The sequence below is a fragment of the Danio rerio genome, chromosome 16 (assembly GCF_049306965.1).
Source record: "Danio rerio strain Tuebingen ecotype United States chromosome 16, GRCz12tu, whole genome shotgun sequence".
Lineage (NCBI taxonomy): Eukaryota > Metazoa > Chordata > Actinopteri > Cypriniformes > Danionidae > Danio > Danio rerio.
Window position 1 is genome coordinate 51190001 of NC_133191.1, and position 19039 is coordinate 51209039.

At 36.0% G+C, this 19039-nt stretch overlaps 2 protein-coding genes across 3 annotated transcripts in view; both read left to right on the plus strand.

Moving 5' to 3' along the window:
- The window catches only part of rab25b (RAB25, member RAS oncogene family b), a 22809-nt gene extending 21287 nt beyond the window's left edge, over positions 1 to 1522 (plus strand). Inside the window, exon 6 of the mRNA XM_017351358.4 lies at positions 1 to 1522. This exon is cut by the window's left edge and continues 1874 nt beyond it. The gene's annotated coding sequence lies outside the window, so the exon portion shown is untranslated.
- An 8709-nt stretch (positions 1523 to 10231) lies between these two features.
- Positions 10232 to 19039, plus strand: part of rab11al (RAB11a, member RAS oncogene family, like) — a 77920-nt gene continuing 69112 nt past the window's right edge. The window contains 2 exon segments of one of the 2 annotated variants that reach the window (NM_200123.1): positions 10232 to 10628; positions 16146 to 16341. In NM_200123.1, coding sequence (NP_956417.1) covers positions 10589 to 10628; positions 16146 to 16341 — 236 coding nt within the window. In that variant the 5' untranslated portion in view covers positions 10232 to 10588. 2 annotated transcript variants of the gene reach the window in all.

Genomic DNA, 19039 nt, shown 5'->3' on the forward strand with positions numbered 1-19039 from the left:
AGGTAAACAATAATCCTCCTTAGACACGTAAGTTATTGTTGTCGAGCGTCGCGTACACTGTTAATCCACACGTGATCCAGCTGAGCTCTCACAGAGAGAAAATGAAAACAAAACTTAATGGCAGCAAACTATAAAAGCAACACTTCACGCTTGTTTTGCCAACACAACGTGGCGTCTTTGTGGCGTAAACAAGGTGACACTAATGAATATTAATGAAGTTGCACAATAGAGCGCGCTGATTGGTTTGAACCAAGCCTTACTCATGCATTAATGCAACACACTGTAAGACGTAATAAGACTCACTCTGGCACAGACGTCCAGTCTGCACGCTGGAACACACGCTATTATGTCATGGCCGTGACGCAGCTTAAAAAATTCGTTTAAAACAGCAAGTACGAATTTGCTTGAAATAACGCAAAAACAACCAATTTACACTTTTTAGTGAAATATAGGTGTCCTAATAGTGTTTTTAGCAGTGTGGGACACATATACGACTGTCAACAGCTCAAAAAATGTGTTTTGGTGTTTCGTGACCCTTTAACAAACCCCGATGAAGTATTCTTTGTAGCATGTAGTTTGCAGAAGTTTCCAGTAGTTTCCAACTGCTTGGTTATAATGCTGAGGTTTCATCTTTGGGTAGAGACTCAATAATATCCATCTGCAGTGTGACTTCAATCGACCGGCATGTTTGTGTGTATGTGTGTGTGTTTGTGGGTGTGTGTGTCTGGGTTTCTGTGTTAGAGGGCGGGGCCGCAGGTTTCAAATCTCCCAGGTTTGCGCGTGCACGTGAATAACTTGGTTTCGTTCGTACGTCATGGCGAAACACCTAATGACTCGTTATCAAGGTGACTCGTTTGAAGCACTATGAGTCGACTCTTTTATAGATGAATCAACACTTTTAAACACTGTACTCTTACAGATTTAAGCCTTAGCTGGATACTTCACTTCACTTAGAGCTGTGTTACAAACTACATGGAAGGGCATTTTCAAAAACTCATAATATGGGCTCTTTAAAGGTGCTGTATGTAAGTTATTAACTCTTCTAAGGCATAAAACTACCATAATATGTTTGCAGATATTTCAGAAACATGCAAAGTGAACAGTCTTGTTCATCTGAAAAGCAATGGTGAAGTCAGATATTCTGCTATGAAAATGTGTGGTACGTGCTGAAACGGCTGTATTTGTTTTGGTGCTTTTAACCCGCCCTATGCCAGTTTAGCCAATTATATTTCAACATCCCGAGTTCCCTTGGTGGAAACCACATATTTCATTTAATCAGTCAGAAAGGCTCTCAAAGTACATGCCTGCGACTGAAATGCGACCTCCAGGAGACAGTGGCAGAATCCAAAATGAGATGCAGATTCACTTGAGGTGATTAATCAGCAAATAATATAAATATTATGAACGTAAACATCAGGTGAGCAGGTTACATTGTAGACCTGTGTCCTAACAACACGCTACATGACAAGATTTGCAGTGATAAGCGATTTGGCTGTTTGCACCAGACAAAACCCGACAGAAATTTAAATACAGCCATTCAGAAGCACAGAAAGAGAAAACTGACAATGACCACCTCAGGTACACCTCATGTGCTTTATTCAGTGTTAAATGCTAATAAGGTGAGTTTGAATGCCATTTAACATGACATTTATTGCCAAATACTGAAAGCAGCAGCAGATAGTTCACCTCAGATCTTGAAAATTAACTGTTTGAAATTGATCTTTTAGAGCTGTGACTCAAAACCAACACATATCAGTGATTCAGCATCTACGTTTAATAATGTTAAAGAGGTTTAATATGTATTCATTGGATTATAAGCGATTTGGCTGTTTGCACCAAACAAAACAAAACAGAAATTTAAATACAGCCATTCGGAAGCACAGAATAGTGCACTCGCTGCACTCCAACGGAATGGTAAGGCTTATAATCTAATCAATATATATTAAACCTCTTAAACATTATTAAACGTAGATGCTGAATCACTGATATGTGTTGGTTTTGAGTCACAGCTCTAAAGATCAATTTCAAACAGTTAAGATCTGAAGTGAACTATCTGCTGCTGCTTTCAGTAGTATGGCAATAAATGTCATTTAAAATGGCATTCCAACTCGCATTATTACGCCTGTTTCACACCGCAAGCGTCAGCGGCGCGTGAGCAGAGTGTGAGCAGCGCGTGTGTTTTCGGCGTCCATGTTAACAGATTAGAGCTTTCATACCACACGCAGCAGCAGCGCGTCAGAGCGAGGCGTGAGCGTCGCCGAAGCAGCAGTGCAGCGATAGTTTCGGCGCTGGGTCTATTTTTGACGCGCTGCTCACGCTCAAAGTGACAGTGCATTGATAATGACCAAAACTCATTGAATGACAGTAAAAAGTAGCAATTTTACCCAATAAATACGTTAATAATGTCAAATGGTTTATATATAGTCAATCAAATGAACTTAAAACGATTTAAAACGGCAACAAACATTTATTTAGGCCCGAACTACAAAACCAAATGTAAAACAATTTTAGTATCAGTTTTGCTTAAGTTGCACACTAGTGTTGTAGGAGAGGGGAAATGGAATATTTACGGGATTTGTAGTCCATAGCGAAGTGTATTGTGGGTAGTGTAGTGCGAAACGCATGCTGGATTATGTGAGCTCGCTGTGTTCTGTGCAGCTAGCAGAGCAAGAAAGTTTTAATCGGCTTTGTTTTATGTTCACTCGAATTATTCCTACCGGGAGCTGTTTGCACTGTGAATCTGACAACACGAAAATAAGTAAAAGAATGGCATGCATTAATTACTTTTGTCCGTCTCATCATCTGCACGAGCATGAATTAACGAGCTGTTATTCTGCCGCTGGACATCACTGAAGCGGAGAAATTAACACTAGTTTGATCATGTATAAATATCATTATAACTATATTGTATAAATATGATTATAACTAGGTCTACAGCAACCTGATAATCAAAAAACAAATGACATGATATCACAGGCGATTGTCTTCTGACTGTAGACAATTCTCATATAAGTTAGCTTTAGAAGCATACAGTACTATTTGATCTATAAAATTTGTTAAATAAACATTTGCAGGTAAATGAAACAGCATAGGAGGGGCCTTGGTACAGATGAAAAGTTTAAAAAGTTTATTTGTATATAGAGGGGTAACTAGATAGAATAGACAGAGATAGGTTGATCTCAGCAGCAGCTGCCGAAGAGCTGCGCACTGCAGACGCAGCTGGTGTGAAAGGCAAACGCCTGCGTGCTGCTACTGCTCGACAAACGCGCTGCTCACGCTCTGCTCACGCGCCGCTGACGCTTGCGGTGTGAAACAGGCGTTAGCCTTTAACACTGAATAAAGCACATAAGCTGTACCTGAGGTGGTCATTGTCAGTTTTCTGTTATTCAGCTGCAAGAAATAGAAGCCATTTCTAATATATCAATTTGCGGTGTTGGTTTAAACAAAAACTCACTTTAATATGGAAAATATTAATTGTAGCTTGTGCCGTTGCTTTTAATTAGAAAAGCATTTAAACCAGCCATTAAATCAGCCTTTAGACTTTATAGTCAGTCTCGCTTCTGTTGATGTTGTCAATCTGACAACCCATGTCACATTGTAAGATCTCAGCTGTCATAAAGTCAGACTGAACGACAATGAAGATGGAGTTTGACGTCATCCACCAGTGACACTTTTACTATCCTGCGTTCTGAAATGATTCCTCACAGCAAACATAAACAATCTGTAGCGGCAGTTTTGCACACGGCGAGTCTAAATAATAAAACCAGGAAGAAAACTGTTTTGACATATCCCTGCGGTCAGTTGAATTGTCGCATGAATTGCGTCATTAAATTCTGAGCTCCTATTGGTTCCTGGATTGATGCTCATCGCAGCTGTTGACACACTGCAGGAAAGTGTGCGAAAACGTCTGACGCTGTCAGAACTTCATCGGAGGAAAAATTTGATCGCAACGGGCACCAAGCGACTGTCTGTGAACATGTAAAACCAGCGATGAAAGATTTCAAATTCAAATTTGTCTTAAATGACAAAATCGTGGCTGAAATCTCGGTGTGAACAGGCCTTTACATACTGCACCTTTAATTAGGTTAATTAAGCAAATCATTTTAAAACCATGGTTTGTTGTGTAGACAATCAAAAAACGTAGCTTAAGGGGGCTAATAATTTTGACCTTAAAATGGTTGTTAAAAAAAATAAAACTGCTTTCATTCTAGCTGAAATAAAACAAATAAGACTTTCTTTTTAAGAAAAAATATTATCAGACATGCTGTGAAAATGTCCTTGCTCTGTTAAACATCATTTGGGAAATATTTGAAAAAAACAAAAATGTAATAGTTTGGACTTCAACTGTATAACGTTGCTATCGTACAGTAGAGATATCTCTGAGAAAAACCACAACTAAATCCATTTGACTGACTGACATATAGCCATATCTGTGTTCTTAAATATTATATCTTAATCAAAAGACATTTTAATGTTTGTAGGCTTTGACAAGCATTATAGAATGAATTTTAACCGGTTTTCCCTTTGTTTTCTGTCAGTAGCAGATTTTTGTGTTTATTATTTATGAAATATCATGCCAAAACTGGTTTTACTACTCAATAGCAGATACTTTATGATAGTCTTCCTCAATATTATTGAGAGGCTGGAGAAACTTCTCTATTACTTTAATTAAATTGTAAGATGGAGAAAAGACTATCTTTATTCCATTTTCTTGTCTGACTGATTCAGCATGCTTGATGTCATTAATTGAATAAAACAGAGATTTACTTTATTATTTAAGAATAATCAGCACTGAATCAGTATTTTTTGTGCTAAAGAAAATCTATAAATAAAATATGTACATATGCAAAGATTTATTTCAACAAATCATGATATCATTATGATCAGTTTAATGTGATCATTGATGCTGGAATTATTATTAATATTATAATTATTATTATTAATATTTTTATTATTATCATTAACAGTTGCGGTTGTTAATGCAATATGATGAATATGCTTCCTGTTTGTCATGCAATAAGAATAAAAGCAGGAATATAAAATAATGGTGTCTGATTTTCTTTTCCACTATGAGTAAGCGCAGATTCTGAAATGTTTAACATCAGTAACCAAAGAATGAAATAAAAACTGTATTTATGAATGTTTGTGAATGCACATTTATTAATTGATATTCTCTGATGTAACATACATTTAAATGAAGATCACCAGATGATTTAAATGAGACCACCAGATATTCATATAATATTCCTCTAAACCAATTTGTGTAAAATTACACATTTATGGATTATAGATATTGGAATATGAATTGAGCAGACTGATTGATTTGGAAATGGCCATTTGCAATAACAATAATAATAATAGGGTGGCACGGTGGCACAGTGGGTAGCACAAATACCTCACAGCAAGAAGGTTGCTGGTTTGAGCCTTGGCTGGGACAAGTGACTTTTCTGTGTGGAGTTTTGCATGTTCTCCTCGCGTTGGCGTGGGTTTCCCCCACAAGTCCAAAAACATGTGCTATAGGTGAACTTGATAAGCTAAATTGGCCGTAGTGTATGTGTGTGAATGAGTGTGTATGGATGTTTTCCAGTGATGGGTTGCAGCTGCTGCGTAAAACATGTGCTGGATTAGTTGTCGGTTCATTCCGCTGTGGCGACCTCAGATTAAAACAGGGACTAAGCCAAAAAGACAATGAATGATTAATTTTATTGTTCACTGTTACTTCTATGTTGCTTGAGTGTGACCTGTTGCTGTTAACTGTTGGCTACTGCTGTAAGCCTAATTGCCCCTCGGGGACAATACAGACATTCCAATTCCGATTGTTATAATCAGTGTAAACAGCTGTGCTGATGGCTTAGAGATTAAGAAATGGATGGAATCATACCTGTTTGGTGGCACACAGTGTGTTAATATACAGAACTACAAATCTACAAACTACCCTTTGGGTATATCCCAGCCTGATCTCACGAGGAAACGTAAGTATTTTATGTTTTGTCAGTTTAGTGGCTAATTCGTACGAATTCATACAAGTTCAGTCGTACGAATGTACGATTTTAAAAAGGAGGCGTGGCACCTAACCCCACCCCTAACCCCAACCGTCATTGGATGATGAGTAAATAATACTAAATTGTACGAATTAGATTGTACGAATTCATACGAATTAGCCACTAAATCAAAAAGAGTACGAATTGCCATGAGATTGCGTTGGTATATCCACAGGTGTTCCACAAGGATCTATTTTGGGCCCTTTACTTTTTACTTCATATGTCAATGATCTTTCAACTATTTGTCCTAATAATAATATACAAATGTATGTGAATGACACTGTTATATTTATTCATAGTAGTAGTGTGTTACAAGATGCAAAGAAACTCACAGAATCGCAGGTATATGTTTAGCCTGGTTAGATCTATGCTGTTTACAGTTGAACATCTCTAAAACCGTGTGTATGTTCTTTTCTAATAGGTTAAGTGTAGTACCTGATGTATTTGTACCAGCGGAAAGATTACAAGTTGTATCTAAGTACAAGTACCTTGGTGTTCTGATAACCGGGTTAGATTCAGTTCAGCAAATTTCAGATTTACTCGTGATCAGATGTCATGTGAGGCTGCCCTAATCTATTATCACTCCTTGATCATTTCTCATTTCACTTATTGTTTAACCACTTGGTCCCAAGCTAGCGTTACTACTTTAAAGCCACTTGAATCATTATACAAACAATCCTTAAAAACCCTTGATTAAAAATCAGTTCAATTTCACCATTGTTCAACATTAAAGAAACACAACCTACTTAGCTGGGAAGATTTGATTAAATATGTACAAATTTGTTTACTCTTTAAGATTCTACATAACACGAAGTTAGAACGACTGCTCACCAAACTACTAGAGGTTGTAAAAGAGGGGACTGTATTATTTCTCAAAAAAAGTAAGTTCAGTCAGTCTGTATTTGCAGTGAAAGGCTGAAAGCTGCTACGGAATGGAACTCTATCCCACCAACAATTAGAAGATCATGCACTTTTTGTTCTTTCGGTTTCATGTTAAAAATTGGTTAATTAGCATTGTCAGCATTAGTGTATTTTTGACACTTTTTTTGTACATTTACATTTAGTCATTTAGCAGACGCTTTTATCCAAAGCGACTTACAAATGAGGACAAGGAAGCAATTTACACAACTAAGAGCAACAATGAATAAGTGCTATAGGCAAGTTTCAGGTCTGTAAAGTCTAAGAAGGGAAGTATTAGTAGTATTAGTATTTTTTTTTGTTTTTTGTACAGTTAGTGTGATATTCAAAAAGGCAATTGCAGATTAGGAAGTGAAGTGGAGACTAAATAGTTGAGTTTTTAGTCGTTTCTTGAAATTAGCGAGTGACTCTGCTGTTCTGATGCAGTTAGGGAGTTCATTCCACCAACTGGGCAGATTGAGCGTGAGCGTTCGCGAAAGTGATTTTTTTCCTCTTTGGGATGGAACCACGAGGCGACATTCATTCACAGAACGCAAGTTTCTGGAGGGCACATAGATCTGCAGAAGTGAGAGCAGATAAGAAGGAGCAAGGCCAGAAGTCACTTTGTAGGCAAACATCAGAGCTTTGAATTTGATGCGAGCAGCAACTGGCAGCCAGTGCAAACGGACTAGCAGCGGAGTGACATGTGCTCGTTTAGGTTCATTGAAGACCACTCGTGCTGCTGCATTCTGGAGCAGTTGAAGAGGCTTGATAGAGTTAGCTGGAATCCCAGCTAGTAGAGAGTTGCAGTAATCCAGTTTGGAGAGAACAAGAGCTTGAACAAGGAGTTGAGTTGATGTTATAGAGTGCGAATCTGCACGATCGAGCAGTTCTAGAAATGTGGTCAGAGAAGTTTATTTGGTCATCAATCGTTACTCCAAGGCTTTTCACCATTTTGGATGCAGTAATGGTTGCCCCATCCATCTGGATTGAAAAGTTATGGTGTAGAGTACTGTTTGTCTTTGGCTTTTTTGTCATCTTCTGTTGCCAAAAATCTGTTTTTTTTTTTTTTTTGTATTTTATATATGATTGTGGATTAGATTAGATTAGATTAGATTAGATTAGATTAGATTAGATTAGATTAGAAAACTTTATTGTCCACATGTGTGGAAATTCCTTTTTGGCCTCCCAAACATCACAAAAACAAACACAAACACAAACACAAAGCTTCCTTCTCCAAAGATTACCATCACACATCCCTAGTCATCCAATCTACTTCATGATCATTCATTCAGTATGGTAATAGCAAACGGTATAAAAGATTTCTTAAAAATATTTGTTTTTGCTGTGGATACTCTGTATCGTCCACCAGAAGGAAGCTTTTCAAAATTCATAATAAAGAGGATGAGTTGAGTCCTGAACTATCTGAGGCTTTCCGTCTGGTCTGGTTTGTGTACAGTTCCACAATCTGCTTCTGGGGGTCCATTATGATCTTCCTAGCCATATTAACGATGTTTGCATGGTTATACTTGCTTCTAGCTCCAAGATTTCCCTACCGGCAAGAAATATTATAGGAGATAATACTTCCAACCAGACTGGTATAAACCTTCCTCAGAATACCCTTATTAACATTAAAACTATTTAATTTTATTACAAGGAAGAGTCTCTGTGTTGCCTTCTTGTAGATATAGTCTGCGTGTTCACCAAAATCTAAGCCACTATCTAAAATAATTCCCAGATACTTAAACCTGTTTACAATCTCCACATGTTGACCCTCAATAGTAACTGGATGACATATAGGCTGCCCTTCCCTACTAATAATTAGTTCCTGAGTTTTTAAAGCATTAAGTGACAAAGCACTGTCCTCGCACCAAGTCACCAGATATTCTGTGTACTCAATGTAGGCCCTCTCTAGCTCCTTCTTTCCTTTGACCATAAGTCCAACCACAGTCATGTCATCAGCATACTTGAGTAGGGTAATATTGCTTTCAGAAATCTGCATTTCACTTATATACATCGAAAATAATGTATTGTAATTCTATGTTATTATGCTGTGCTTCTGTTTTAGGTGTTTTTTTACATTCTTTAAGGGGGTTACAGATGAAAAATAGCCATTCTTGGCTAACCCTGGCACATATTACTGTGTTTATTAATGCGCATTGACCCTGTAAACAAATAAACTAAACTCAACTAAAAAAAAAAAAAAAAAAAAAAAATCAAGATTTAACAAAAAAATAAATAAAAAATAAATAAATTCAACAATAATGCATTAAATTAAATGACTCCACATCCCAATATATAATAGTTCTTAGTATAATTAGCTCTTTCTTGTGTATATTGCCTCTTTTTGTTGAATGGCTGAATGCCTTTTGAACTGTGAATCATTTTGGACCAAATGCATCTGCTAAATATAAATGTAAATTGTTAAAATGCCACATTAGGCAAGGCAAGGCAAGTTTATTTATATAGCACATTTCATACACAGTGGCAATTCAAAGTGCTTTACATAAACAAGAATAAAAGAAACAAGTAAAAAATAATAATAATAAAACTGATTAAAAAAATAACAGGTAAAATGTGATATAAAAAAATGAAGAAGAAGAGAAAAATGATCATTATGATCATTAAACACAAAGTAACTAAATATTTCAACATTCTATTTAATAAAGAATCTTAAAAGAAAATGAAACAATAAATATTAGGCACCATAAACATTAATATTATCAAACATTTAAAACAGTATGCTATATATGCATATGTTATGAATTCTGAAGGGTCAAGTGACGGTATAAATTAGATTTTAATGAAGACTATATTAAAAGCAGTTGAAATGGAATTAGACAATTTGCACTTATACAAATAAATTCCTTTCTAAATAAACTTAAAAATCTGAATATTTAAAAATTCCTGGTTCAAACCCTGACAGTTTTACAGCCCTGCCTCTTCATCTCCTCCAACGTGGCATTTCCAGCCGCAGCGTTTACCGAGAGTCAGAGGAATGTGGAAGATTTGATCTAACACACACCTTTTGGACAGCTCGTCTAATGTATTGACATGCTACATTGTGTTTCATTATACCTTACGTTTAATTAACATCTATTATATTTTAAAAAGCATTATACTTGATGTTTAGTATAAATGACAACTGAAAGACACACCTGTGACGTTGCACACCTGTACGGAAGCCCTACACAGCACAATTCATTGGATGACTGAGACGCACTCGTGTGATTGACAGATATAATGGCCAATGGGATACTCAGAAAGGCGGGGCTACATCTCAGTACAATGACGTAAGCTTTTGCCTAAAGATGAGACGGCAGTGCGAAACTTGGTTGACGTAGCCCAGCAACGACTAGCAGTAGTTTAGTCTACTTTATGACTTATTTTACTTGACGACCGCATTATATATTGCTGTCAAGAGAAGGTAATATGTTATATGTTTTATTTTTTGGCTCAAAGGTTGTTTAACGCACGAAGCTCGCGCGTAATGAAGCGCTCGTGATCAGCCGACGCGTCTTGTAAACGAAGTTCTGCGACTATATAGTAAATATATATTACCACAAGCATCTCGTGGTTCTCCGGGAGACATTGCTGTCTTTACATTTGAAAACACGGAGTTCGTATTAGCCGGTAAGAAGATTAAAGTCATGACTGGTAGAGAGGACGAGTATGACTATCTCTTTAAAGGTAAGTCCACTTTACTGAACTTCACTGAGGTAAAGATGGTTTTATATATTTACACGTTCGCACTCTCTCCTTAATAAGATCATTTCATTAAAAATATTCCTTTATTTTCTTTTCGGCTTAATCCATTTATTAAGCAGGGGTCGCCACAGCGGAATGAACCACCATAAAATATTCAAAATAGTGGAATCATATTAGCAGCCAATGACTGTCGAAGTACAACATCGTTCACAGTCATATACATAGTGCTAATTTTGTAATCAAATCATACTTGGATGTGATTTCAGACCGAATATTCAAAATACCATGGTAAACCATATAGGGAGCGGGTCACAAGTTGTCACTGAACGAATGTGCGACTCTAAAACCAACATTACCTCAATAATAAACTTCCACAACAACTGACTTTCAGAAATGTCACTTTCTTCTTAAGATATGTATTTTTAAAATTCTAAACCAGAAATTATCATGGTAAAATTGTGGTTTGTAAACTGCTAACTGTTCCTAATTCAACTTGTAGTCAGTAGCAGGTTGACCTCTTTGAACCAGTTGGTCAAACCAAGGTGGACAAGCTGGTTTTTTGGACATGGTGGCAGGTTAACCTGCTAATGATCATATTTGTGGAAAAAGCCGATTAATACTTCTTACACAGAAATAGGCATGGGCTGGTATAAATTTCTGACGATATGATAACCTTGGATCAAGGGTGCCTAAACTCAGTCCTGGAGGGCCGGTGTCCTGCACAATTTAGCTCTAACTTCCTTTAACACACCTGTCTGGAAGTTTCTAGTATACCTAGAAAGAGCTTGATTAGCTGGTTCAGATGTGTTTAATTGGAGTTGGAACTAAAATATGCAGGACACCAGCCCTCCAGGACCGAGTTTGGACATCCCTGCCTTGGATAAAAGTATCATGATTTAACTGCATCACATTATTGTGATTGCTGCTCTACAATAAGTTTTTTTAATGTCTGGGTAAAAAAAAAAAACACTTTTCCCCACATTTCCCCCGATACATTTTATTTTAGAAAACATATATGATATTTCGGAAGTCAGAACAGTAAACATGTCAGACTAAATACAATTCTACTGTTTTCATTTGTTTCAAAAACACAGATTTCTTTACAATTTAAAATGTCATCTTTTGGATATTTTTTTCTGCTGGAGATACTTTTGTCCCAAATACAAGCAAAAAAAGTAAACAAAATATTGTACTAATATCTTTGGAATGGTATAGCAGAAAATTTTGACGGTTTCAAAACCTTTACTTTTCCAAACCGCAGTATACCTTGAAAACGGTTATCATCCGATACCTAGTTTCATTAACACAGATTTCCTTACAACGCATAAAATAAACCCTTACATACAGGGGCAGATTAAACCAATAAGCAAGGTAAGCGGTTGCTTATGTCCACAGGATATCCAAGGGCCCCCCAAAAATATCTAGAAATATAAATTATATCTATAAATTGTATAAATAACATAATTTTTTTATCATATTTTGTTTGGCAGGTGTCTAAACAAATAATATTTTAATGATTATTACTTCTGCGCAAATGTGTCCCCCACCTGTAATCATGGAGCAGTCCAGCAGACAAACTGGGTAAATATTTAGTTTTAAAATGCAATAGTTTATATGTTGTATCAGTTGTGAATTAATTTTAAGAAAACAAATTATTTAAAAAAGTTTTACAAGATACTTTACATGTTGTTAATATTATTTTGTATTAAGACAAAATACAAAAAAGGAGATTAAGTGATATAAGAAACAAAAAACAGCAAAATAAACTAATCAAAAATAATCTAAAGTACAAACTTTTAGGCCCCCCATGGCTGTAATTGCTTAGGGCCCCCAAATCACTAAATCCATCCCTGCTTACCTATACCTTAGGAACGATATAACAGAAGATTTTTGCGGGTTTAAAACCTTGACTTTTCCAAACCATGGTAAACCTTGAAACCAGTTATCATCCCATGCAGACACAGAAATGATACAGGTTTGGAAACAATTATTAAATGATTCACGATTACAAAGAAAAGGCAGGTAAAATATTGAAATAAACCTAAATGTCGGAAGTAAAAATGTTCTTGCAGGATGTACAGTATTCCTGAAGGGATAGTTTATCAAATAATGAAAATTCTGCTATCATTTACTCACAATTGACTTGATTTATAACACCAGTTTGAGTTTGTTGTTCTGTTAAACACAAAAGAGGATATTTTGAATAATGTTGAAAACTGGTAACCATTAACATCCATAGTAGAATAATTATATATTTCCAACATCTATAAAAAATCTTCTTCTGTGTTCAACTGAACAAAAAAAGCAAATTTTTTTGACATGGAACAAGTCAAGAGTGACTAAATATCACAGTCATATCGCTAAATAACGGCAACATTTTATAATCAGAATATAATTTCAATATATATTATGCAATAGACATAATTTCATGTACTTTCAATGAATTGTTTCTAAGCACAAAATTTTAGCCTTATCAAATGATACACAACACGATTGGCTTCTTTTAATGTCTTGCTTTAACCGTCAACCACATTTTGATCATATGATATGTAAACAAACAGTTTGAACATTAAATGAATGCTCCTGTCTCATAGAAACGGAAAGAAACATTTTGTACTTCGCGTGGAAACTGATTTTGAGGTTTCCTTCAGTAGCGTGAGTAATACAAGCAGAGTTAAACCGGTAAGACCTGTATAAATCGGGCCTTCAGGATGGGTTTGTGCTCAGGAGGCTTTAAAAACTGAAGTCAAAAGACACATTTGATGCAAGGAAATTTATCCAGTTACTCTGTTTAAAAAAATCTCTAATGTAAATATGAATTAATCAGGGGTCGCCACAGCAGAATGAACCGCTAACTTATCCAGCATGTGTTAAACAGTGGATGCCCTTCCAGTTGCAACCCAGTACTGGGAAATATAAATATTAATGATGAACAAATATGATCGTCACTAATCTGACCTCTGTGGTGGTCATGACATGTCCATAAGTTATAGTTTTAGCCTTAAACTCCACGCTCTCTGTTCACCGTTTGCTGTTTGATCCTGAATCAATCAGTGCTCTTTAATCTCAGCTCTGCTCTTCAAACAAGCCTGTCCGGCAGCTTTAAAACAAGCAGAAGTCTTTGTCAAAGTGCATGCCTGTGTTCCTAACTTAGATCATTTATTATTAGACCAGACAATATTAGTATGCTAGTGGATTTTTTCCTTTCATGTATATATGATGGCAATAATAGCTGTAATTTTAAAAACTTGGGCAGGATGAAAATTAAAATGGGCTTTTCTGTTAATAAAAAATCTCGTCTGACAAACAGGCTGAAAGGCAAGTCGTTATTCATTGATTATCTTTTCCTCCTTTGAAATCGTTCTCGCTTCCACATTCTGTGATTTTTAAAAATTCCAGTTAATAAACAGGTTGTCGGATGTCCACAGTGAATGTGGCAAGGTAGTGAATATACAAATTTGTTTCTATTTTGCATGACTAACTTTTTTTTTTTGCATGACTAACTCACCAGTATGTGTAAAAAAAAAAAAAGCTCATGTTGTGTAAAAAAAAAAAAGATATACAAGTTTAGAACATAAAAAGACATATGACCAAGAAGTGAACATATGGAGACAGCATTAAAAATATTTTTTTTTATTACTCATTTTTGAATAGAAATATGCTCTTTTAATATAGATTTTCAGATTTAAAAATTTACAAAAAATAACAAAAAACTACTTATTCATCTCTTGAGCACAGACCTGCTTGGACAACACTGTTATACACCACATCCGGTCGGCCGGTTGCATAGACACAGAAGTTCAAATATTTAAACCAATTTGCAGCTCAAATTGAATCCAAATTTTCCAGATAAATAGATGATCGGACTACTCTCCGTTGCAAATGAATGACCTCTGGTCCGTTGCTTGTTGTTTGTTGAGTGTATGGGTGTTTCCCAATACTGGGTTGCGGCTAGAAGGGCATCCGCTGCGTTAAACATATGCCAGAATAGTTGGCAGTTCATTTCACTGTGGTGACTCCTGATAAATAAGGGACTAAGCCAAAGGAAAATAAATGAAGAAATAAATACACACACACATATATATATATATATATATATATATATATATATATATATATATATATATATATATATATATATATACACACACACACACACACACACACACACACACACACACACACACATATATATATATATATATATATATATATATATATATATATATATATATATATATATATATATATATATATATATTACTATTTAAAACAGTTTTGTTTTGCTTAATACTTTTGTGTAAATTGAAATTTTCCCACATGATTATTTGATGAATAGTAAATTCCGAAAAACTTCTGACATAAAGTCTAACATAGACTTGTGATCAGTTTAATTCATACTTGCTTAATCAAAATAATAACATTTTAATACACTTAATCTTATATACTTAATACAAAAAGCGTATTATATCTTTTGCAAGTGATTAAGCGTACTGACCCTAAGCAATATGTTTTCACAGTAGCATGACTGTAAATAAAATTCATAGTTAGTATTTTTTCCAGCTATGTGTCTCTGTCAACTGCAAAAAGTATTTCACCTTCCCAGTATTTCATAAGTCTACCTGTGTGGGTGAAAAGGGAGTTGCTCTTCGGTCTTGCCCTTTTTTGCTCATTGTCAAAAGCTTTGTAGAAACACACCCTCTGTGTGTGAAATGTTCGACTCTGATTGCTGTTGTGCGGTGAAGGGAGGCCGTGTTGTACGAATGGAATCTGCTTTAAAGAGCTTTTTACAGTGTCATTACAATAGCGCACACAATAGCCCTTAAAGGCTGGTTGATTTGACATACTCGTGTCATCTACAGTCCTACACCTACATCTACACCCCTCCTAATTTATTAGCCCCCCCTGTATATTTTCCCCCAATTACTGTTTAACGGAGAGATTTTTTTCAACACATTTCTAAATATAATAGTTTTAATAACTCATCTCTAATAACTGATTTATTTTATCTTTGCCATTATGACAGTAAATAATATTTGACTAGATATGACATGACATTTTAAGGGTTAACTAGGTTAATTGGATTAATTAGGCAATCAATGTATAACAGTGGTTTGTTCTGTAGACTGTCGAAAAAAATATTGCTTAAGGGGCTAATAATATTTACTTACATTTTTTTTTTTCATTTAAAACTGATTTTTCCCAGAGATGAGTTGCGGCTGGAAGGGCATCCGCTGCATAAAAACTTGCTGGATAAATTAGCGGTTCATTCTGCTGTGGTGACCCCGGATTATTAAAGGGACTAAGCCGACAAGAAAATGAATGAATGAATAAAACTGCTTTTATTCTAGCCGAAATAAAAACAAATAAGACTTTCCCCATAAGAAAAAGTATTATAGAAAACACTGAAAATTCCTTGCTCTGTTAAACATCATTTGGGAAATAATTGAAAAAGTCACTGGGGGGCTAATCATTTTGACTTTAATTGTTTACCTGCAGTGGTTCTGATTGGTGACTCGGGTGTGGGCAAGAGTAACCTGCTCTCTCGCTTCACCCGCAATGAGTTCAACCTGGAGAGCAAGAGCACCATCGGGGTGGAGTTTGCCACGCGCAGTATCCATGTGGAGGGCAAGACTGTCAAAGCTCAGATCTGGGATACGGCTGGACAGGAGAGATACAGAGCCATCACATCAGCGTAAGTGTGAACATGTCAGTTTTACAGTCTGTTTGTTTCGTGAAAATATTCACTTTAAATAACTGGGGCTTTAAGAAGCACTAAAATGATAGTACAGCTAAATTAAACTAAGCTAAAAAGTAAATTAAGCTACATTGTAAAAAATGCAGGGTTCCATACAATTCATGTTGTCCCTACACAAATCGATTAAGTTAGCATAATGAATTTAAGTGGATTGAACATAAAACAGTTCAGTTTTCCCGAAAAAATCTCAAGAATTTTGTTGTTTCAGCTCATTTTAACCTCCTAAACTCTGCGGACCTGGGGCCTCATGTACGAAGACTTGCATGGAAATCATACTAAAACATTGCGTACGCACAAAGTACGTAGAAAAGTTTCTGCGTACGCAGAAAAAAATTCATATGTATGAAACACTGCGTACGCCGAATCTCACGCATATTCTTTTGTACATCCGAATGAACGTGAAACTGAGCGCAACATGCACGAGCGCAAAACCCCTCCCTGCCTCCTCCCCAGTATGAATATGCTAATGACTCTACTTTGGCAAAACCCAACGAAAAAGCAACGGCAAAAGCAATCAAAAAGAGAAACTTTGAACAGAATGTGAATTGGAGGCGCTCCTTTCAGAGATAGACCGGAGAAAAGCGGTGTTATTTGCAAGTTTGTTCACCGGAATTAACAACAAAAGACAAAAATAGAGTGGGAGAGTTTAGCTGATGCGGTTAACACAGTTGGGTCTGAACATCGCACTGAGTGAATTAAAAGAGAAATATTGTGCTTTATAGGTGTAAAATGTTGCAGTACCATTAACAGTCTCAGTGGCGTAGCTCGTAAAACGCGTGTCGTCATGTTTTGACATGTTCGAGCATGAACTCGGTTCGAATCCAGCGTCTGAACTTTTTCTTCTTTTTTCCCCCGCTACATATCAGATTTTGCCAACTATTTATCACGAGAAAGACAAGTAGGAATCATTAATAAGTTTGTGCATCATATTTTATTTGCACATTTATTGAATGGAAATGTTTCTGATTCACGTATGCAAATTCATCTTCAGATAGTGTCTTTATAGCAATGTGTGTGCAGTAGATCGCTCAGATTAGATTGGGAAAACAGGCGACTGCTGCAAATTGTGCTTTAATGTTTGGCTGGTCAACTGTATGGTATGGAAACCTTGTATACCTGCTAGATGAACCCGTCTCATACAGCTGCCATTGCAAGGCTCAGACACTTTGTAGAGAGCAATTTAACACAACTGCCTCTAGGAGTGGCCAACGGAAATAAAACAGACACGCACAAAAAATGTGCGTACGCTAGCTATAAAGCTGGCGTGGAGGTGCGCACGTTACCACGTTCAGTTCATTGTTCGTAAATCCAAACGTGAGCGATTCTGAGCGTGAAACCTGGCGTACGTTTTTGTGCGTACGCAGCGTTGATACATGAGGCCCCTGGTCCGTGACATTATTTACTTCCGCATTTTTTAACTATTAAAGGTCTGTACTGGACCAATACCCCCATAAGTGGTTCAATTCTCTCATCAGTTGGAATAGAATAACTTTTGCAAGGATTATGATTAAGACATTTTTCTTTTTCCCTATGATTACTGACATCTGCAGGAACCACCAAAATTAATTACAGCAACCTAGATCACACAGAAACTAAAATGTACACTTAAATTTGAGTTTAAATAAAAGAAGAGCCTCTTTTATAGAGGGGTTTATTACAACACAGACCACATATATTTTATGTTTATAGTTCAGATATAAACACTGATGTTTATGGTAGAGATTAAAATCACTGTTTGAATGGAACTTGACACTGGTGAATGCTGTAGCAATTACATTGTGTAACCAACGGGTGGCGACAAACCACCATCAAAATTATGTCACTAAATAGGTTTTCAAAAATGTCACACCTAAAATGAAACATGAAGGTCTACGTGTGAACTATTGAGTCATTAATTGAAAATAAATATTATATGCTGTAGAAGATGTTAGATTTCTTTATTTAGCATTATCAGCAACAGTAGCAAAGATCATTTCATATTTCATATTGAATATTTTCCTTTTTTTCAGCTGGTTCTTTCTTGATTTCTACTTTATTAAAATGACAGGTTCTAAGTTACATTTGTTAAAACCAATGGTTTTTGCAGTAATATTTTTCTATAAATGGAAAGCAAAGGACATTTGTCTCCTCCCTTTTTTGCTGATCAGAAAAATGGTCTGATCCGTGACTCAAAAGCCATAGTATGATCCGAACCGTGAGATTTGTGATCCATTACACCACAATGCTTTTGTAATATTTTGTTAATTGAGTTTGTGTATGCTACATTTCTTGCTATTGTTTATATTTTAAAAATTAGTATTTTATGTGAAAAAGTGCTTTGTGTCATGCATAATTTTCGCGTCGGAGTAATAACTTAAATGTTCAATTGTCATTTGACAAATGCTTCCTAATTTCTGTATGTGGATAATTGTAATATTTCAAATCATTTGCACTTCCTTTTTTTACTGCTTAATTTTAAACAATTTAATTTAAAGCTAAGTGGTGACATGGTGGCTCAGTGGGTAGCACTGTCATTTCACAGCAAGAAGGTCACTGGTTCAAGCATTGCCTGGGTCAGTAGCCGTTTCTGTGTGGAGTTTGCATGTTTTCCCCGTGTTGGTGTGGGTTTCCTCCAGGTGCTCCGGTTTCCTCCATA